This window comes from Haliotis rubra, unplaced genomic scaffold (genome assembly GCF_003918875.1).
Source record: "Haliotis rubra isolate DU_JTF1 unplaced genomic scaffold, ASM391887v1 Scf2430, whole genome shotgun sequence".
Lineage (NCBI taxonomy): Eukaryota > Metazoa > Mollusca > Gastropoda > Lepetellida > Haliotidae > Haliotis > Haliotis rubra.
This window is the reverse complement of record NW_025766482.1, coordinates 1-24,152: the sequence shown is the minus strand read 5'-3', so window position 1 is coordinate 24,152 and position 24,152 is coordinate 1. Positions and strand designations below refer to the sequence as shown.

At 41.4% G+C, this 24,152-nt stretch overlaps 1 protein-coding gene across 1 annotated transcript; it reads left to right on the top strand.

Moving 5' to 3' along the window:
• The first annotated feature begins 135 nt into the window (after positions 1 to 135).
• On the top strand, positions 136 to 19,556 carry LOC124278920. Its single transcript, XM_046714751.1, has 2 exons — positions 136 to 542; positions 18,407 to 19,556. Exons 1-2 carry the CDS (start codon positions 197 to 199, stop codon positions 18,685 to 18,687), a joined length of 627 nt encoding a protein of 208 aa, XP_046570707.1. The 5' UTR covers positions 136 to 196; the 3' UTR covers positions 18,688 to 19,556.
• The last annotated feature ends 4,596 nt before the right edge of the window (positions 19,557 to 24,152 follow it).

Sequence of the window (24,152 nt, the reverse complement as noted above, 5' to 3'; positions counted from 1 at the left end):
TGCTCAAGGCGCTGGTGTTTTGTCTCCATGTGAGCTACAGTGCCATGGAAGTTCTGTTATGTTTGTACATATTCTTGCCTTGATAATCATAGTTAACTGATGAGTCCTTCTTTCTTTCCCTTTTTCTTTCAAGGAAGCTCAAAGATTACAATGGCATCTGCTGGTAATGGAAGTGATGATGTAAATAACCTGACAGATGAATTTAGTGGCATGGAACTTAAAACTCAAAAAAACATTACAGGAAAGGCAACAGTCACATTCACTTCCAGCTGATCCAGGTTCAAAATCACAAGAGGCAAGTACAAGTCAAAACAGAGACAATGTTTTTGATGGAGAGGAAGAATCACCTCATGATGACAGGCCACAAACATTGGACAAACCCAGTTCTGAAGACAGCCATAAGACTGATAAGTTCTCTCACAAAACACCTGAGGCTGCTGAAGATTCAGGTTCGGTGCAACATAAAGCCAGCATTATGGACAGTGTGGAGGATCGCACATTGGACGATGTAAAACACCTGCCTCTCATTGACTCAGACACAGGTATGAACTGATAATGCTGTTCAAGTAGTTTTTATTGTAATTAGCATTTTTTATTTTGTTTTTTCTTATTATTTCCTTATAATGTTAATAGATTTAGCTTTAGAGAGAGTCACGTGTCAGTACACCTGACGGAGTACATGCAGGTCAGTCAAGGCGAGGTGAGGAGAGACCACACAGGAACTGCCCCTTAGGGGACCACACTTGTCCTGGACACTATACAAAAATATATATTGGATTTTCTAATTCAACACACAACGAGTTTTACACACTCGGGATGACTACACTTTACAGAGTGATTACAGCATTACATTTCACTCAGAATAACAAACGTTATTCAACACACAGACAAGTGATTATGCTAATAATCATCTGAATACATCATTGTTACAACAATGCAATACATACTTTTCCGACTGCCAAATATACAACAAATTCACTGGCAATTCAATAGTGAGATTCACACATAAATGCTACTGCATTTGATAATTCACATTATTACCCATACGAGTGAGGAGATCCCGTGTAATATCTTTTTGATATCTGCACAGTGTGCAATTTAGTAATTCTCAAAGTAGATTGGTTGATGGTATATTTGTAGATTTTCATTGGATGTTGGAACTACTTTCACACCACTACATTCATTTATAATATTTCATCAATTCATTGATGAATTGACCGTGCTGTAATCACACTGATTCGAGATTTTAAAAAAGAACACAAAATCCTACAAGATTTTGATGTTCATGCTTTTTTTATGCACCATTTCATATTTAATTAACAATATAGCGTTGTTTACTTAGCAACATGTTTAGTAATAAAAAATGGTCTAATTTTGTAAGCAAGCATGGCTACCCAGTTAACTGCAATCAATGTCAATGACCGGGTCAAGGCGGACAGATACATTATTGGACATGTAACGATAATAATACAACCTCTAATTATCCTCCGCAACGCGTTTTGCGGGTATTAAATGGGGGGGTCCGTCGCGNTGTCCGTCTGTCCGTGCACTTTTGTCTTTTCCGGAGCAGAACTCTAAAACTGTTCACTATTTCTTCACCAAACTTGACACATAGATAGATCTGGTGGTTTACTGGTGCCTTTTGTTAGTTTTGGAATTCTGAATACAATATTTTTGGCATTTCCATGGCAACAATTTCGACTTAGCCTGAAATTAGTGGTAGTGCTCTTCTCCGGAGCAGAACTCTAAAACTGTTCAATGTTTCTTCGCCAAACTTGGCACATACATAGATCATGGGGTAGTACTGGTGCCTTTTGGTAATTTTGGAATTCTGAATAAAATATTTTGGCGTTTCCATGGCAACAAGTTTGACTTAGACTGAAATTGGTGATAGTGCTCCTTTCTGGAGCAGAACTTTCAAAACCTTCCAATACTCTCCTTCCACTTTTCTATATACACACCTAAATATTTGACATAATCATAACTCGTAGACATAATCATGAAGAGTATTTTGCCATTGCGGGGGATATTGATGACTTTGTCTTCTTGTTACACCGAATTTGATAATTACAGAGATCAAATACAAATGTTTTACATAATGCTCATGTAAAAAACTGACAATTCAATTCAACATGAAACTTTCAACAGCTTGAACAAAAATACTTGAAATACTTTTGTATGGTTTACATGTAATAACTTATATTACTTGTGTCTATGTCTAAGAAGTTTTTGAATTACCAACTAACTGTGTTTTGTGACAAACGTAGTAAAAGATTTCATTGTTGTAATAACACTGACATGTATTATATTCGATGCAAAGGCGCGACTTATCACTTTATATTCGATTAGGTATTTCTATAGCGCACATATCCAGACAACTAGTGCTTGCTCAAGGCGCGCTGGTAACATTATCAACTTTAGAGTATGGAAAATAACTAGTTACAATTCAGTAAGCTTTAAATTAGTAACTTAAATTATGTCTTATCTAATTGAGCTTGGATGTATAATTATTTGTGTCAATACATTATGTTTCATGATATGAAACATGACAACGTAATAATAACTAAAAAGTAAATTCTAACTATTCTATTGTGTTTGAATTCTTTGTATGTCTTTGAAATTTCGTATATTGTTTCCTATTTATTAGGAAGTTGAAGAAAATATAATCTTCAGTAACCTCGAAACCATTACATCTAATTCAATCAATGTGCGTAAGAAGTATTTTATTATCCATTCCCAATGAAGAGTACCAGACACTTACCTCTGTAAAAACATCATAATCACCTTTCTCGTCGACATGTGTTCATTTGCCAAACACTATATAAGCCTATGATAATGATTAGCAATTGCTATCAAAACACTTTAAATACTTCTTCTGATTGACATTAAAGGTAGCATCTCTCGTAAGAAAAGCTAATATATTTGCTCAGTACTACTAAATTGGTTGAAATAATATGTACAGTGCGATTTTTTAAAGTATGACACACATGTGTGTCTCTCGCTGAATAAGAGGTGCTTTCTGTTGACGGATATATGTGGCTCTTGCTGTGAGAAACTGCCAATTACCTGCCCAATAAACACGTCACTCGCTGTGAGGAGCTGATTAATTTGCCCCATATATGTGTCTCTCGGCCTTAATGAGTTAATATAGACAACACCCACCTCCATAATGGTACAGCTCTAATTAGATTGATGAGTAGAGTGTGCCCGTAGTTAATCTGTTCATGTTGTACTACCCCGTTGCCGAAATACCTTAGTTGTGTGTGCGACGCTAAATAAAGCAAATAACTAACTACTAACCTTTATATCTGCATGGCTGGGTTACGCAAAGTTGAAAATATCATATTGCAGAGAGGCACTCAACAAATACTTAATAAATTTTGTTATATGCAGTAATGTAAATGAAATGCACCTACAAATTCCTTTAAATGACACCAAGACCATTGCCCGAGTCACACACTCATATTGAACATAATTTTTTAGGGGTATAGTCTGGGCTGGAGGGGTATACTTTGGCCTGGTCCAGAATATACCCCTGGGGTATAAACTGGACTAGCCTATAGTTTACCCTGGGGTATAATCTGGTGGGGGGGTATTCTGGGCTGCTACACCAGAAACGATATCAAGGGAGTCAGCATCTTACCAAAGTCCCCACTGACCAGAGAGTGTTATAAATGACTTACTGCAAGATGATTTTTTGACCCCCGATTGAAAACAAAACTTTTGACAGGTTTGTTCCTGTTTTTGAGCATGACATTGAAAACTCTAGGGCTGCGAACAAAAAAGGTAGTCAAAACGGACGCAGACTGAATTAAGTGTTATCATTCCTCACGGACAAGGACACTGACAGGAGCCAAAACTAGGTCACTGTCCGTTTCAGTAAAATGTTGACAAACGTTCATAATTGGGTGTCGTCTCCTTGAATAAAAGGTTCACCATTCCTGTGTTTTATTGTTTCCGTGCAGATTTTCACTGTTTTATAAGTTAACGTTATATTGATAGGTTTTTGCTGTTTTGTATCCAACAAGTCACCCACCTTCTGGGTAGGCTAGATCGACACAATTATAACGTAAACATTCCCTCTGGATTATGGTAGCCTTTATTCCTGTGGTTACAGAAAATGAAATGAAAACTGAAAACACTAAGTCATAGCTTTTGCTAAGCGGTATCGTAATCTGTATATTGAATTATCTCCCTGATCCTGACGACACGGCATTGTTGTTTGAAAAGCCTTCATAATTTTTCTGTATGGTCTACACTACAGACGTATAGAAGTGAAGTGAAAAAATTTTCATCTACAACTCTACTTTCTTCATCAAATCTACAGAAAATTGGTCATTTTTGCATATCATTTATGGCTGAAAAAAAGATCTACATGTTTAGAACTTCCTGCCATTTTCCCAATAGAAGCAACATGTCTAAAAATAAGTGTATTCAATGCCAGAAATTCATTCAAACCAAATAAAAGTAATTCGGGTTCTCCCTCACCCTCCATTATATCAGAACCTAAGTCCTGACCTAGGTTGAAATCAAAATCTGCCTCAAGTCAGCTTGATTTATTAGCTATATCGGAGTTGCTAACCTCCCTTAAGTCTGACATCCAGGCGCCAATGGATAAGTCCATGCGGGACATGGAAATATGTAACGAGTTAAAATTAACAAGTTGCACAAACAAATTGGGGAACATTACTCCAGCAAGTCGGCAGAGAATAGCCGCAATGATTTGACTGATGGCACGAGCCGGGAGTCAAAGTCATTCCCTACCCATCTTAGTGTTACTCTGACCGGCAGAGCTGGTCATCATACCTTGACGGACGTAGGAGACCAGTCCCCCCATGGGGAGTAGCTCAGGGCTTCAGGCGACGGGGATGGTGTTGGCAGTGCCGACACCGGGATTGGCTTGTCTGTGGCTAAGGCTACACATGCCATGACCATGGTCCCCGGGAGCAAGCCGTGCGTGACGGCTCCCAGTCGCCTACACCCTGTCACTTCACCCCACAGAGGGACTGGGCCGCAGGATACGCACAGGATTGGCACATTAACCCGTGCACGGGAATCCCAGCCCAGCTCGTGCCATATGTCTGGGTCAGGGACTATGGATACCGTTTTACCGGCTCAACAACCCGAGACCCACATGCCTAGCGGTTCTGGAGACATGCTTTTATTGACACGGAAAACCCACCGATTATACCATTAGTATCTGTTCTATCGGACCCTTCTCTCAGCCAGAGTTTACCATGAGGGAGGGGTTGTTAACGGTCCACCCTATGGATATCTCAGGGGAGGACTTTACTCCATGATGGTCATTAAACGAGAGGAAGCTTGAGCTCTTACATGGACTTTACCCTAGTACCCTGACACCTCTCTCTGAGGTTCATGAAGTGGACATCCCTGTGGAGCTGGGATTATCAGGTTGCCTGCCACCGGAGTGGATGCGTAAATTATCCCTACCTCATTCATCGTCTCTTAAGACTGCCTTGGACGCTTACAATACGGGCCTCTCTAAGGCCACATAGCCACTGAACCTGCCTAGGATTAACCATAAACCAGTGTATGCAATCCACAATCGACTTATTCCAGCCAGCCAGCCAGCCTATCCTGGATAAGGATTTTAATCAGCTTCAGGATTCCAGTGGATTACGTGAGCAGCCACTTCCATGTTCGGCCAGGGACTTTAAGGAATTTGACGTGGCAGCTTGTACTTCAATTGACACTCTTTCATACACAATCTGGTTTGCTGCAGGCGTACATGCTCACTTACCTCCTTGTTCCAGGACTACTCTGGTATTAAAAAAGGATACCTTAGTATCAATGTTAGCTCAGGAAGTAGCCCTTGCACATTCCTTCCTTCCTTCTATCAGGAATCTACCGGAATCGAATAGGATGTTGAGCCGCCTCAAGGAGATGCTTTTCCAGCAACCATTAAACTCAGACAGTATCTTGAATGGACAGTATCAGGAAGCTATAGAAGCTAGAGACGTAATGGCATCTCTGAATTTAACTCAGAGATTGGTGTCGGCGCTGTTAAACCAGAACAAAAGCAGGCCACCCCCTAGGTCAAGAAGGGAGCCCTTGTCTTCTACACCTCAGGGATCTTCAGTTACGGCAAGCCGGTCTCGGCCTTTTCAGAAGTTGTCCTTTGATGGTGCTTCGGAGTCTGAGACACACACTCAGTCTAACTCATCATCCAAGCGCTCAACCTCAGCTAGAGGTAGGGGTAGGGACGCCAGGTCTTTTCGAGGCTCAAGACCCAATGCCAGGAAGTTTTGACTCAAGTCACGCAATACCTTTTACTCATCCTTTCAAACCGGAATCTCCCATCGACTTGGAAATGGACTTTGATTTTGTGCAGCCAGTAACTCAGTCTCCCGTAGGGGGCAGGTTATCCCAATATGCGGACAGTTGGAATCTTATAACCTCAGACAAATGGATCCTTTCTGTCATAGAGAGGGGCTACATTCTGGCATGGACAGTCTACCCCCTGTGACATGTTTTCCGATGGGACAGCGATTTATCGTCCAGGGCCAACATTTAGTGGGGGCAAATCTCGCGATAGACCATATGTTGGTGAAAAAGGCGATTGTCGAATTGCCTCCGTTGACCAAAGCTGCGGCTTTTATTCCCCGGTATTTCTTGTTCCCAAGAAGGACACAGACGAGATGCGTATGATCATAGATCTCAAGCTGTTAAACAAGAACATTCCATGGAAACCTCCCAAGTTCAAAATGGAATCTCTGAAAAATCTACAAACTCTAATCCATCAAAACTCAAAGTTCATCAGTATAGATCTCAAGGACGCTTATCTGCACATACCTATACATCCTCGTTCCCAGAAATACCTAAGGTGTTCTGTGAACGGTCGAAGGTTCGAGTTCCAAGTTTTACTGTTCGGAATCTTACCATGGTTATTTATGATGGTATTAACTCCAGTTCTAGCCTTCCTCCTTCGTCGTTATAGATCAATACACGGATATCTGGACGATTTTCTAGCTAGACACGTGATGACAAATGTACTCATCAGAGAGACAAAGTTGATTCTCTATGTCTTCACACACCTGAGTCTGATGCTCACCAGTAAGGTCAGAATTGAAACCCACCACTCAGCCATTCTGGACTCATAGTCATGCTTGATTTACACTCCTCAAGAGCGCTGGCTGGAGATCTGTGCATAATTTTTTAGGAATGGCTTGACCCTCCAGCAGTCTCAATTCGCTCGTGGATGTCACTCCAGGGTTCCCTCACTTCCATACAGGATTACACTCTGAGGGGGAAGGTTGCGTTTGATGATACCTCAGATCTGGCTCAACCAGTAACGTTCTCGAGACCTCGACTCTCTCATTGTACCTCCGGATCAAGTCCGACGACAGATACTTTGGTGGAAGGTAGACAGCCATGTTCTTCCGTGAGTCACTTTTCGCCATCAGCCGCTGGACCTAACCTTGTATTCAGACACCTCGAGATCGAGGTGGGGCGTCCACATGAATCATTTGCAGAATCAGGATCAGTGGAACACCAAGAGAGCAGTCTACACATCAATTGCCTGGAAATGTTGGCACTCTTAAAAAACAATTCGTTGTTGGGCTTCACATCTTCACAGGAAAAGTGTGATGTTAGTATCGGACCTTTCCCCCCACAATGCCACCGTAGCATACCTCAACAAGCAGGGCGGTACAAAATCACAACAACTCATCAACATCACTCAGAATATATATTCCAAGTAGCCGATGCCATGAGGACTTACATCAGAGCTTGTCACATTCTGGGACGGATAAATATCTTAGCCGATTCTCTCTCTTTGACAAGACAAGGTGATTTGCACAGATCGCACACACAATTGGGAAGCCTTCAAACTCTTAAGCCAGGCTTGGGAAACACCATCGATAGATCTGTTTGTCGCTTCCAGGAACAACCGGCTTCCAGATTTTGTCAGTCCAGTACCGGATCCGAAGGCACCCTCCATTCAGCTGATTCCAGATGTACTAGGAAAGATACACCAGCCGCGATTGCATTGTATATCTAGTAGCTCCGAACTGACCGGCCAGACCATGGTATCCGTCGCTTCTGCAACTACTAATGGACGAACCTCTCCGCCTTCCCTTGTGGCACAATCTGATAAATCAGCACAAGTCCAGCAGAGTTTACAAGAATGTTCATTTACTTGACTTACATGTGTAGAACAGGTTCCACTACAGGAGTTACCAAGGCTATCACAGAGTCCATTAAACCATCAACAGCTGCCTTGCATAATGCTACGTGGTGATGATTCAACCAATGGAGACGAGAGCAAGGAATCATTGACACCCCAGTCACCATACCAGTTACAACTGATTTCATTCTGCATCTCAGGACTCAGAGACATCTGAAACATAACACCATTGAGGGGTATCGTTCAGTGATAGCATTGGTCATGGATGTTCAAGGACTACCGTCTCTTCATAAAATCATCTGATCGTTCCAAATTATGGCCGTTGTGTCACACACTATATTTCCCAAATAGGACCTGACTTTGGTACTCTAACCACTCCAGAGGGTCCCAAATGAACAGATGCATGATCTATCATTAAAGTTCCTATTGCGTAAAACAGTCTTCCTCCTCGCTTTTGCAACAGCGTCCAGGGTTTCAGAATTACATGCCATAGACTTTAAGTCCATTACTTTTGCAGAAGGATATTAACACATGACATGTAGGACAGTTCCCGAGTTTGTCGGAAGGAACCAAGTTTCTTCTCAGGGACCTTTGGAACACAGGAATTACATGATTCCAGTGCTCCCTACCACTGCCTCTAGATCTGATAGGACGAGATTACTATGCCCCATCCGATCTTTACGTTGGTACATTCAACGTACATCTACCTTTAGACGTAATCGTCACCAACTGTTCCTCTCATGTAAGACTAACGTCAACACAGATATTTCCAAGAACACTATTTCATCCTCCTGGCTAAGGAAAACCACATGCCTATCGGTGTTAGTTACCAATTGTCAGCAGCAGTTTAGATCAGAGTAGGGATTGGAAGCTACTGATCTAGAAGTGACAGATAACAGAGAGGGATCACTGGTGGAATGAAATCACAGATTGCCGTAGAAGATAAGGTAAGGATCTTATGAGTCCTTAACCCTAACATCTGAGCACGTCAACGTGCCTATAGATGCATGGGAGAATGTTATGCACAGGCCTGTGTCTTGGAGAGGAATCGCTTTGGTGGTGATGCCGTGATGATTTGGGGTGGAATAACAGCAAGCCAAAGAACTCCTTTGGTGATTGTTCAGGGCAATTTAACTGGTGTGGGCTACAGGGATCAGATTCTTCCGACCTGTGGCAATTCCTTTCTGCAGCGATCATGGCCCTGGGTTAACATTCCAACAGGACAATGCCCAGCCCCATACGGCAAGCGGGTTGCTATGGATTTCTTGTAATACCACAACATTGACTTACTGCCTTGGCCTGCATATTCACCGGATCTCTCCCGATACAGCATGTTTGGGGCCGAGAGATGGATCGGCGATCACGCCCGTCTTCCTCATCCGCTAGATAGCGTCCTTGACCTTGCAACAAGCAGAACTTAAGAGAATCTGTCGTTGACATCCCACAAGCCTTCCTTACCACGTTTGATAGGCTCTATGCGTCGTTGATGCACTGCTGTTCTCAATGGACATACCCGTTATTGAGCTTGTGACATGGTTGTGCTTTGTGATTGACTTTTCAATTGAAATTCTTGTTATGGTCTCATGATCCCTCCATTAAAGTTTATATGTACCTTTAACATTGTTATCGTACTTATCAACTGGGATAATATTTTGACAATACACAGTTTCTTTATGTGGCTAGTATATATAGTACCTTCAGACACAGAGTCCTCTAAGCAAAAATGCGAAGCAGAGGGGCAGGGATATATCACCAAATGTGAAAGTTGTGAGGATGTTGATGGAAAGTCGGAGTATGACGGGTATGTCCATGAAATGACATCATTGATACCTGACGTTATGAAAGAACGTCATCGTGCTGTTCATATCACAGACTTCGTTAGCTTTCTGAATATTAAAGGCATTGAAACCTTTCCACTCGACAATATAGCCTTCCTTCTTCTGCTTGATGTGGCAAAATGGTTTGACTGTTCAAATACATCGTTAATGAGATGTTTCCTTCAAACAAAGCAGTTTTGACAATTGGATTGTCCTTATTTCATGTCATATTTTTGCATTTCATGGAGTAAGCCAGATACTTGTACATCTATTTTAGCATTTTGTATGAAGCACTTGTGATTTTATTCTCCGTCGATATGAATACAGAATTTGTAAAGACTTGCCTTGTAAAAACGGAAACTGCGGCAACATGAAAAGAGATATAGTTTCGGGTTACTTTTTCACACTTCCTTTGTCAAATGTGTTTAATATTGTGACTGATTTTAGTCAAGCATACCAAATATTCGGATTGGTCTGTGACCCCTGACTCTACTCACAGATAGTTTTAGTAGACCAACTAATCGGTACACCAGAAATGGGCTTCACACACTGTACCTACATTTTTGCATTTGTATATTGTTTTTGTATGTTATATGTATTTTACGTAAGTGTAGCAGGAGAAGTTTCTATAACAGCCATTTCTTTACCAATTTCGTTCAAATTTGAAATATAAGTTACTCATAACATATAAAAACAATATACGGATGCAAAAATGTAGATTTTTATTTTTCAAAATTATTGTCCAAACAGTGATTCGAACCCCTGTGGTTCATACAATGGTTCATTTAGAACATAAACCTTTTCAAATTAATTCGAGGTGAATATGACTTCAGTGACACGTATAGTGGCATGATGAACAAGTGTATTACTCACATAAAACATCACTCGGAGGTTCATGAAGACAAAATCTTCTATTGCGGAAAGCCGCTATGAATCTTATGTATCTTTACCATGTTTACAAGTTAAGCAGTGGTCACTGAAGTGAAATGAATCCCGCTGTGCAAATTGTACATATATATGTGCAAGAATTGGTATGATTTTTTTTAAATGGGCTCATAGGGAATCGTGGGACAAGTGCATTTTCGCACTCTTCACAAAGAAAAGCTTTCCGTTCATGCTTTTGCTTGTGTGATTTTAGTTTATCTTTGTCGATGTATGCCCTGTCACATAAATCACCTTAAGATGACGTTTGGTGACAACTGACATGTCGTTGCATGGATGTAGAACGTTTGGTACTGTATTTACGAATACTGCATTAAGAAGTTGTGCTTGATGAAGGCCAAGAAGCCGAATCAAAAGTTGCGCTGCATTGGTTGGTTGTTGTTTAAAGCCGTACTCAGCAGTTAATAATCGAGTCTGGACCAGACAATCCAGTGATCAACAGCATGAGCATCGATCTGCGCAATTGGGAACTGATGACATGTGTCAACCAAGTCCGGGAGCCTAACCACCCGATCCCGTTAGTCGCCTCTTACAACAAGCATGGGTTACTGTAGATCAATATTGTTACCCGGACCTTCACGGGTGCCAACCTTGTGTACCATCAGGGAAGACATCAATGATATATCTAGACCAACTGTTATCACTGCTCTCCATGAAATGGGGGTTAATTATAAAGTAAGGGGAGATGATCGTGGAGTGTTTTCGTGAAAAGTATTCCCCACCGTCAGGTCAAACAATCTCAGAAGCATCGCTGAATACCGGGAGTTGGGGGTTCAGATAGTACACCTCAATGGGACCTGGGTGAACAAGAATCACTCCATGGATTACATGTGGCTTAACTGCCAGATGGTACATGCAACAAGGCCCCAACCATTCCATCTGGAAAAGGTAAATGCCTCACCCTTCTTCACGCTGGTACATGTGATTCTGATTATCACCAGGAAGTGAACAGTGAGGTGTTCCTTGAGTGGATGGAACATCAGCTCCTACCCTGTCTGGACAATCCTAGGGTCATCGTTATGGATAACACCAGTTATCATAACCTTCGTGGTTATCATGACCAGTTATCATACCGGAAACAGTCACCCCCACCATGAGTTACAGTAAGGCTCAAATTCATGAATTTCTGACCTCTGGTGTCTTTTAGACAGGCAGAAACCAAAGTACAGCACATGGAGAATATCAGAGAGCACAGGAAACTTATGGTCTGCAGATCAGACATGGTAGCACAGGGCATGGCCAAGTTGTCCCTCTGGGGACTCAGTCAGACATTGTGAGCTGAATCCAGTTGAAAGTTTCCCAAGTTGGAGTCTGACTCCAGTGTTTCAGAGGTTGGGGTTGGGCTGGGAGATAGAGATATCAGCTAAGAAAAGATATTCCTTTAGGGGAAGTAAGCGGCATGTCATAACAATTTACAAATAATCTCCAGTCTTGTCGATCTTGGGTGGTCATGCCACCTATATATTTCGAGACATTCAATACAATGGCTGATTGAAGCTTTTGTGGGTATCATACTCTTTTACATATTTCATCATAGACTTTAGGTATGAAAGACATACAAGATGTTAATCAATAGAATAGACATATTCAACACCCATGTAAAGGCATAAAATATCTTTGAGATGACCCCTTGTGCCTGTATGCAGCACATGCATTTCATGCCAGGTGAGTCAACGGTGCGTCAGTCATCATCCTGACTGAGTTGACCTAGAAGTTGCCATCTATAGTCTGATCTATTGTTTTCAGCAGCTTTCTGTGTCAAAGTTTTACCTGATTTCACAAGTAAACATGCTTTTCTGGACATCCTAAATAAATTTTTGGGATACAGACTAACAGCCTAAAACTGTTGTTTTTTCTATTTCCGACAGTACTTTTGATGAGCTGTTGTTTATAGTGCAGTGTGCGTTCAGTTAAGCTGCACATCAGCCCATAACCACTTATGTACTAAATATTTGCATTTTCTTTTTCTTGTTTTATCTAGAAAAATATTTTGTAAAATTATAACCTTCTGTACAACAATGTCAAAATTGAGTAAAACCTTTACCCCTTTATGTTATGAGTGATCATAGATGACTGATAGATACATAATAACATAATTCATTCATAATATATGAGCTTCTTAACTACTGAAACACATGATTTTGCCTTTTTATATATGCACATATATAGGTAGATCCATTTAAAGTTACTTAATTTTTAAACTAACCCTATCTCACTTGCACTCTCTCTCTTCATTCGACCATGAGTGGAAGCGAATTAAACTTTGCTCCAGGCCTTCCTTGTCCCTGTCCCGTGCTGTGCATGCCTTCCTGCCTTAGCCAGCCATGCTCACTAGGCCGTGACAGCACGGCATGCATCGCAGTCCTCACCCACGTGATCACCTTCCTTACTCATTCACTTTCTTGTGCGCCGACAGAGTTGGTAATTTTTTTTCATCTGATAATTGCTCAACATGGTTAAGCCTGTTCAGGCCAGAAACTAAGTTTTGTGCTCCAGCGTAATAAAGTTTTTTCAGTTGGGATTCCACATGCGTGTATTGTTGATTATGTGGGTTGTTGTGATTAGGACAAAGCGTTGTCCTAAGTGTTCAGGGACTGTCTAATGAGGATTTTAAAGCTTACAAAGGCGTGCTTGTGCCAGGCGTTTGGCAGATAGGAACCAGGAATGCTTATCGCGGGATCTGGTCCATCTCCGCTAAAACAATGTTTACATCGCCCCCACCCTACCTGCTCTCCGTTCTAAATCTCCGTCACTCCTAACGTGAAGAAATGCGTCTGATTCCTATTTGTCTGAGAATGTTAAAAGGCGTTTGGGGCGCTTTCCTGCGCCTTTGCTCCAGTTCTCATAGGCATGCAAGGTGGTAATGACTGACATTTCCTTTACACAAAACCTGCGATCTACTTCATCTTCGTAGATCCGTTTCTTCGGACCGTTCAAAGTCCTCGAAAAACATCTAAATCCAAGCATTCATCATCGAAGCGTGGATCGCGTGCGGTTGGAACATAACCGTTCTCTCACTCTTAAATGCGGTTTCATCCCACGAAACAATTCACCCACGAGTTGAGTCACCATCTGGTTCGAAGTTCAATTCATTCTTCTACTGTTGGGAAGTTATTAAAAGTTCTAGATGGCGTCAGCGCCGAGCTCGTCGTCCTTCCAATGTACCAGTCGAACCGATTCACCACCTTGATTCATTTCACCAATCAGAATTGGGTTTAATGCCAGTGTTGGTTCACTAGAACGGAACCATTTACCTAGCTGTGTCATTGCCAAGGGTCGAAAATCTAGTCACTTTTCGCCGGAACCAGCTCACCAGACCGCGTGTCGAATGGGTTCACTTGACCGAACTGATTCATCGTGAATCGAATGGGTTCACCAGGACGAACCGGTTCACATTCCGGGACTCAGTTCACCCCAACATAGGTTTCGGAGTTGACTCACCATCTCATAGTCGAATCAATTCACCACAGCGCTTTGATTCACATATTCGCTTCAGTCTCACCTGATCGGTTGTTGGCCATTTGATCCGGTTCACCTAGCCGCTCGATGTTTTCGTCCAGAGTGATTCTCAGTAATTCGGTCTCATTCACCTCAGGTGAATCAGGATATCCCGTCCTTGTCAGTCTAGACTAAGTAGCGTAATTTTGCGCACACTGTAACAATATTTACTTCCTCGGATCCCCACTTTCGTCATGCGCGGGTTGTATTGACCTGTGTTCCTGGAGCAAGCGTTGTCGGAATGTGCTCCCTTATCAAGGACGTTTTTAGAGCATGTAGACATGCTTGCTCCGTTGGCTGGCAGACAGAGCTCGTTACACTTTAAAAGTTGATCACCCTACAAACCCCACTTTTAAGGACCGTTATTAACTGCTTTCGTTGTCCGGAGATTCCCATGTCGGACGGTGATAATTTTATTGGCGTGATCATTAGATGTCTTCGGGTTCCGCCTCATCAAAATGCTCTGTGTTGCCAGCTGACTCACACACCCGATCTACATCGTCAAATCGCCGGAACCGATTCACCACACTGAATCGGTTCGCCATACCGAATGAATTCACTACACCGAATCGGTTCGCCATACCGAATGGATTCACCACACGAAATCGGTTAAGCCATACCGAATGGATTCACCAGACTGAACCGTTTAGATCACGCGGCGATGTGGATTTCGACATTGACTCAGTTTCTATCGCGAAACGGTTCACATCATCGATTCAATTCACAGTACCGAAGCGATTCACCTCGGCGGAACATTTCACCTCGCCTCACCCGGTTCATCTGAGCGTTCTAGATCTCCATCAGCTGAGATCATTTAAGCGTTTAGGATTACCAAACCGATCAGATCATAACGCTGATCCAGATCCGCGGACTGATTCAGATCGACGTCAACATTCCGGTTCACCACCCTGAACCAATTTACCAGCCGTATCGTTTCACCAGGCCGAAAAGCTCCTTATCGTCGAACCAGTTCACCTGGCGTTCAAGTTCACTGAATTGTCAGCATTTATCGAACTGTCAGCTTTTAGGTCGTCAATAATCCGTTCCTCGGACCTTGCCAGCAATTGAGCTTATTCATGAATTGGGCGATTCACCACTCGTGTTATTTCCAACACGACGCATCTTACCAGCCTATCAGAGCCTATGCCAAATGTGTCTGGGATGCCTCCCAAGACACTTAACCCACATCGAACCTTGTCTTTGTTTTCATGGTTTGGAGCTCACGCTTCAGTCAGCCTCGAACTCTGCTAGTTTTCAACACGATCATAGTTTTCAGGGCATCTGTGAGGCTGAATTCCTCATTCTGAAGTGGCAAGCTCTAAGCTCGACAATTTGATTTGTTTATCCGGTTTACCCTACGGCTTGTGAGGTGCTTAATGTTATTAGTCACATAACTTATCCCACCTTGTACCCTTTTTGGGATGATTGTACAGAGGTAGTAGCTATGTGCTTCACCCTGCCGAATTGATTTACATGTGATGTCAGTAGCGCGCAGTCATCTAGAGATATCACGTTCGGCGCTTGGACGGGTCTGATTTTGATCCCAGTTCTTAAGAGTCCTCTGTGACAGGGGCTCATCTCATTCAGATTTAATCTACCATCCGATCTTCACCTTTGATGAATGATTCGGTTCAACGATTCTACCCTTCGGGTGTAGATATCAGTTCTACAACCAATCTCGATATGGCATAACTAGATACGGCTTGCTAGCCAGGAATACTTTACGGCGGCTCTGATGAGTCTTGTTACTACAGACTACTGGTAACAAGCGTGTTTGTGTATCGCTGGGTGCAATTATTGCAGATGGTTCGTCATCTTCAGCTCCCTTTGTTTTACATGATAAGCAAGTTTCTGGACAGATAACAAATGGGTGAAGTTTTGGCGCATGGTACCAGCAGTGATGTTTGTCAAATAGCCAGCATAGCTCAGCCTGGAATTTATGGGTTGGCGCTCGCCCGGTTAACCGAAGACCATGTTGTCCATTTTTGTCACTGCGGTGTAACGCTTTGCAAATCGCGGACTACTGTTTGTTTACCTGAATTTTGATGATTAGAGGACTATGAAGTGCCCTTGCAGACTTGTCTTGGTCCCATGAATGGGATACCAAGTCCAGCCTTTAAATGCTAGTAACAATGAACGCTGCAATTCCCCGTAAGAGTGAATGTGTCGGGATTTTGACAGCCAGTCGAGAGAGACTGCTTATCGAGGGTGACAGACAGAAAAACACCCGCGGAACGGTTTGACTAGTTCAAGCACTGAGTTCAGGAGGTCACTGCAGTTCTGCAAGGACTGTCACCAGGCAGCGCATCTACTACCTTTATCACCTCTGGCGCACTCATCATTTTGTTCGGCCAACCTAAACGCTCCTGAGGTCAACACCGATCGCATCGAATTTCTACAATTCAAGCTTACAATGCGCTCAACATATTACATTGAGCACTCCGTCAGAACTGACGTAGTTGCGCTCGACTTCTATTGAACGCTCCTATAACAGGAGATATCTTTTGTCAGAGGCAAGAGTGGTTAGACCTCTCATTTCCCTCTGACCCGCGCCTGTGGAGGTTGTTTCAAAGCAGGGGCTGGCCGGATACTAGTCGCCAGACCTTGAAATCGCGGGTAATGGCGACTGATTACACTTTCTCTCGTTAAGCCGCGCCCTTTCACTTTCGCATGAAGGTAGTGACTGAACACCACATTGCTCGGGAATCCTTGGTCCCTGGAGCACCTCGTGTTAGTAAGTCAATGGGTTCGAACTAACCATCGCGTATGTCTCGCTTTTGAGACGCTGGAGGGTCGCCACCACTTACTGTCCTCTGCTCCACGGAGCAAATACGCCAGTGAAGTGAGTCATTCCCGGGCGTTACACTTCGTAAGGCGTTCATGCTCCTAATGCACTCTATACACATCTATGTGGATCTTACTGTGGTAAGTAGTGGAGTTTTTCTGATTCAATTACCTTTGACCCTCCTCGGACGGTGTCTGTGGGGGTTGTTTCAAGCAGGGCTGGCCCGATACTAGTTGTTAGACTTTTATTACGGGGTACCTTGGAAATCGTGGCAATGCGACTGATTACACTCTCGCTAAGCTGCATCCTTTCACTTTGTGAAGGTAGTGACTGAACACCACATTGCTTTCGGGAATCCCGTCCCTGGGAGCACTTGTGCTTAGTAAGTCAATGGGTTCGCGACTAACCCTCACACGTAGTAACTTTGGTAGTTATTGGCCTGCCTTGTAGTTGCTTCCTACGGTTGTTTTGGCATAACGCTTTAGCTGTTATCACTTGAACTTCGGTAATCTATGACCCACCTTCCTACCGTGGGATAAGTGCAAAAGTCGTGAGATAGGATAAGTTTAAAAATTTGTAAATTTTAACTATAAATTGTATATTTATATACTTATCCTATCTCACGCCATAAAGTCACACCCTACCTCCCCACTACTTAGATTACCACCGCCCGGGTTTTGTCCTTTTATGGCTCCAAGATCGAGAATGAGTATGGAAGGTGATCACGCAGGTGAGGACTGAGCATGCCACGCTGTCACGCCCTAGTGAGCATGGCTAAGGCAGGAAGGCATGCACAGCACGGGACAGGGACAAGGAAGGCCTGGAGCAAAAATTAATTCGTTTCCACTCATGGTTGAATGAAGAGAGAGGTGCAAGTCGTGAGATAGGATAAGTATATAAATATACAATTTATAGTTAAAATTTCCAATTACACTCTATCACCTTAACCAACATATTCTCAATTAAACACAGTCAATTAAATGCATACCTACCATTCTATTGAACCTGTTGTCAAATTCATGTCTCAGATGTGTGCTCATTTTGTATTTTACCTGTTGAGCACAAACTTCTTGGCAGTAGTGCAAAAGCAATTATGCATTACTTCTGAACTTTCTGAAATGATTTCTTGTCTTGCAATTAACTAATGCTAATAGTGCAATATAGCTGTTATAGTATGTACAGTACCTATGACACTTCAAATATTTTTGTTTGTTTCAGAAGCAGAAGACATCCGTGTGAAAGCGCTTTTTGAGGTAGAAGTCTTGGATTCAAGGAAAAAGTCAAAAAGGAAAGTCAGGGCAAATAGTTCTAGATCCCTAAAGCTTGATGCATATCAATGGCAATATCTGACATCACAAACAAATCTTTGGAACAAAGTAAATAAGGGTCATGAACACTTAATGGCCAGTATTGTGAATATTTCAGTACCAGAGCATAATCATGTGATTGTTTCCTTTCAAGGAAATAGGGGGAAAACATTTTCATTTGATGAATTTTGATGAGTGGATGAATTTGGTCTGTGAAATCTTAAATAGATATGATAATTTCATCATCTGGAAGAAACTCTGTTTCAAGGAAACATTTGATGTTGCAAGGAAAAATACTTTCAAAAGAACATTTTGTTGGTCTAAATGTCATATTCATACCAGAAATGGATGATACCTCCATTGTTATAGTCACTGATAAAGAAAATAAGGAAAAGGTATCTAGTGCCATGGAGCTGAATTAAGGAAGCTCATCCCTGGTACATCACAGGATGCTTCCAGTGAAGAAGAATTGGGATGAACAGAGCAAAGTTCCAGATCAAACCAATGCAGAGGCAAGGGAAAATGTCACAGAACAACCAGAGGAAAATGCAATTGGTAATCAGGAGCAACAGGGCTCACACACTCAGGAATCATTTGAGAATCAAGCACAGAAGGCCAAAACAACAAATCAAGCTTCCCAAAATGGATCAACAAAAGCATGAGTGTCAGTGATAATCAGCCTTCACAACAGAAGACAAACACAAGAAAGTCCAGATTGCACTAATCATGGATGCAGATGGGTTTGCCAAATGTGAGAAAAGTTTTTCGACATGGAAAAATGTTTCTTCTAACTTTGAAAAGATGACTCAACACACAGTTATGGCCAATCAACAAATGATCATTTGTGAGGGATACGATCATTGTGTTCAAGATTTTATCAGTCAAGTAACTAATGTACTGTCTGTAAAGCCTTTCACTCTGGATGAATGGTCCCGTCACAACCCAGCCACTGTAGTTTTGACCCTGCCAGATAAAGATCTCAAAATTCTGTTGAACAATAAAGCTGTTCAAAGTGAAGTTTCTAAACAACTGTTGGCTGCAAACTTTGTTTGTCACATTGAGAAAAACCAATTACAAATTTGGCATAAACTGCATGCAGACCCTGGACTTGCTAAAGACATTATTTCAAAGGCTGTGAGACATATTATTGTCTCTCTCAAACCCTCGGCCAGGACACACAGTTTCAGGATTTCAAGAAGTTCGTTGAGGAACATTCTGGATTGGTTGAGGTCTATCAACATGAAGGTTATGCCTGGGTAGCATACCTATCAAGTGAATCTCGCTTCTATTGAGGGAAGAAATAAAAGAATATGAAGATACACGGTCAAAGCAGAGCACTTTGAAGTAGTGCCTGAGGATGAATATCGTTTCCATGGATGCTGTAGTCAAAAAGGTATCAAAATGTTGACAACTGATGAGAATACTGTTATTACACTCACGAAAGGCAATAAAGGATGTGGATTTCTCATAGTAGGATCAAGAAATTCAATTTTGAAGGCAAAAACTGCTATAAAGGAAATAAGACCTGCCCAAAACATTTTTCCTGTTGACCATGATCATTTTGAATGGTTACAGTCTCATGGCAAAACCTTTTTGCAAAATGTTGAGGAAACAAACAAGTGCATCATTTCAACGAAAGACGGCATAGATAGTACCTTTGAACCTGAGGATGTCTTGAAAGTGATTTATTGCTATTCTACTGGTTCAAGTGCTGCTGTGAAATGTGCAAAACTTGTAACAGGAGACTTAAGAAGTTTGCAACCAGATGTGATTGCTGTCCCTGTGTGGGGTGAGCAACATGCAGGACAGAGCATCACTCTGAAGCATCTCTTCAAAAGTATAGTAAGTAAGGCTTTCCATGGGATCATGACCACGAAGTCAGGTTTAGCTGGACTGGAGTCCATTTTCTTGGACTTGAGGACTCTATAGGAGTAATAACTCTAATTGGAGTTACGCTGTCAGACTGTCTGTCTGCCATGTGCTCAGCATGAGCGTAACGTAACGGCTGATATTATACATTGTTTGAGATTTCACTTCTTAAAATAATTAGGTAACTATCTTGTGGACAATTTATAGACATGGACAAAGATAAAAATCAAATGTATAGGTGTATTTTGATCTGGACAGTAAAAAGAGAAGGAAAAAAATGTTGTCTGTGCAATGTATCACTGAGTTATGCAGGAGTACAACCAGTACGGCATGAAATAGTATAATCTGTTTGTCATGTAAACATCCAAATACTGATTCTGACCAGCCAAAATGAAAGCAGGCCACTCTTCAACATTTAGCAACTTTCAATACCCCCCAAAACCTTGTAGATAGAAAGTGGTATGAAAGGGTCACACAGAAAGCAATGCTTGACCTGCAAACCACTAGACACGAGAAAGCAGACGCTTTTCGCGGCATTTTGTGACAAGTCCCATGCTCAGCCACTCTCCACAATTATAAAATGGCATAAGACATTTATCGAAGCTTAAGTCAGAGCTATTCCATATGTTGCACTCACCACAGACATATGGGCCAAGCATAAGCAACAGAGGATCGCTCGAAGTTTAAATCTTTCAAAGTTTATAGTTAAATTTGGTGATACAGCAAGTTAGAAGATGTTACACTTCAGATGATGTAACTGGCAATTTACCAGTCTGCCAGTTAAACCGGGTTGAGGCGCGTCTTGGGCAGGTCGTCTACAGGCCAGGCTAGTGATCAAGCAAGCTTGAGGTGCCGGGATCAAGCCCACCTGTGGCTGGGTGTTAAAACCTTTGGAGTCAACTTTGTGTGCAGACTCTTTCAGTGTTGTCACAACCCCTAGTGTACAGTACACAACCCTGTGCACTTAAAAGAACTAACGCTTGGTAAATGACCAGATGGTGGCCACATAAATACTTGCCAACACCTTTAGGTTGGGCGGGTAGCAGCAACGCAGTAAATACCTGTAACTGTGTCCCAGTCCAGCTAGCTGTGAATGGGTAACTCATAATAATGGGAAAGCCACATTAACTAGGTGCCCTAGTGGCTGCAAGAGTTGTATGGTCCCCAGGAGTTAAGATTGATAATATAATGTGCTGATGAAGATTGACATCACAAAGCACCTGTGAGCAGCCTAGCTGAACTCAGCACTTTATAAATAGATTATAGTTCATAATTTTGTCAGTGAACAACATTACAACTCTCTTCGCATGTTTAATTGACATTTCTTATGTTCTCTCAATTCCTCTTTGATATTTTTAAAAATGTGAGAGAGGTGAATTATTTATTTGTTGATTTGTTTTAAGTTTATATCAACGTATTATGTTTGAGAAAATATGGAAACTTGCATTCTATGAGTTAAGGTGTGTCTGAGATTATAATGATTATCAGTGTTGACAACAATACAATCACTAAGCATTTAGGCGTTTCTTATTTGTGGTTTGTTTACTAACAACTTAACCAACAGGCAAACTGGTTAACATTAAATAAGTGATTTATTTGTTTGTCAGTATCCTCTGATGTTCAAACATTTGAGTGAAAGTGAAGATGTGAAGAATACCTTTCTATGGTCTTAACTCTCTTGAATCTTGATACTGTTCATTAAGCATCTTGAAATGTAACATAATGCCTTGATCTTTGTTTGATATTATCCCTTTCATTATACCAAGTCATAGTTTATCATTTTTGAAAACGTAATTATGAAAGCAATTATCAACGTAGAAAATAGTCAGTAAGTAATTTCTGGGGAAACAATTGTTAAAGTCCATCAATATCAATTAAGTGTAAATTTTCCTTTTAACTATCTTGTATTCAATGAATTATGCTGATTGTAAGTGTTCATTTCATTGGTTCTCAATTCACTAACAACAACCAATAGCTGATTATGTCTGCTTCGTGGATGCACATAATGCACAGCAACTTGAACCCACCTAAAGTTGCCACACCTAGTAGTACCTCTGTCATGTGCTGTTTTCTACTAAGTATATTAGTAATACATGAAATTCTATGAAACTATATTACATATTATAACAATGGAAAAATATATAACATGAAGATATCAAGTGAGAAATGAAGTAATTGTTACTTCTAGATGATCGAACACATTTCATGCCTTAAACTGTAATGGTTTAAAACATGAATGTGCATTACTAAGTTACCAACTTCAATGTTGATCAAACAAATCATCTTATTGTGTAATGTCACCAGTTACGCCTATGGTTTTGCTTTGAAAGGTGGCTGAATTTCGAAAGTACTCGGGTCCCGTGGACCTTTGAAGCCCCTAATGGTGTTTTCCTTTTGTGTTTGTTCCTTCATAGGTAAACAGAATTGTGAATCAGCAGCCTCGTGAGCATATTCAGACTTCCTAGACATGATTTAATTCATATTTGCTGTACTTAAATAAGTGAAGTTAGTGAAATGTACCTCTGATGTATTGATTTAACTGCTTTGTTCTTGTATTCTCTCAGGGATTGATGCTGATGTACCTATAGTCTCATGGAAGTTTCAAAAATGAAGCCCTTGGAAGACAGTACTTTGTGTGTTTCTCTGAGGCCAAGATTGATAAAAAATCAGTGGACATAGCATTTGTTTTGATGCCTCCTGGATGGGGAAAAAATGAAAACCAAGAAAGACAGAGGATACTGACTGCAACAAGTGAATTGTTGAAGGAGGTGTACAAGCGATTTGGTCAACGAAAGATTGTTTTAGATTTGAAAGAGATACATGAAAATGCAACAGAGAAGGGTGTGAAAGCTGTGCTTTTTGCTGTATCTGATGTTTTCATCAAAGAAACCAAACTATCAGTGGAACTCTTTCTTTCAGTGGAAGATATTCAATTAGCGGCTAGTCTTAAAACAGTATTTATAAAGGCAGCGGGACTTGGTATGTATACATTAAGGATCATGTTGTAATATAGAATTAATAGATCTTTTATGTGCAGTGACTCTGATGGTCAGTTTGTTTCCTCCTGCTAAACATACAGTGTTTCGAAATTTGATGATGCCCTACTGTGGAGTTGATACCTTTCATTCGCATCTGTTCAAACGTCAGTACCTATAAATTGCCTAAACTTTAGATAAGAAGTACCCGTGTATGACCTCGCGAGCGATGTAGTTTGGCATGAAATGCATGTGGACCTTCGCTTTTTGTAAATATCACTTCCATCCAATGATCCAATCGATCCTCAAACTGTGCAAGTGGGATGTTTTGGTCAGGACAACCTAATCAGCATTGTAAATCACCGTGATTTTATGCATTTGTATTAAAGAATCTGTCTATGTAACTTCGTCAACAGGCCAAATGCAGTATGAACGCGAACCGTTTGGTAGTGGGGAGGGAGCTACCGACCTGCAATAGCTGCAGTGTTAGGTCATAAAGGTAAAATGCACGCAGCAGTTCATGATAGTTACCTGTAACACTGCACAGTGGATAGACCGCTTGGACTCATCTTTTACATTGACTACTTTGTAGCCAATCATCATGAAAGTTTATTCAGATGATGCTAAACATTTAATTAGAAATGTGTTGAATTTTTTTTAAAAAGAGAGCAAACGTAGTAAAACCGATTTATAAGTAGTGTCGGATTATACGAAACGTATTATAACTTTGCTCTTTGGCATGAAAAAGAAATACCTACAAAACGTCCAACAACCATTGTGCAATAATGTAAACTGAAACGAAGTAGCTACTAA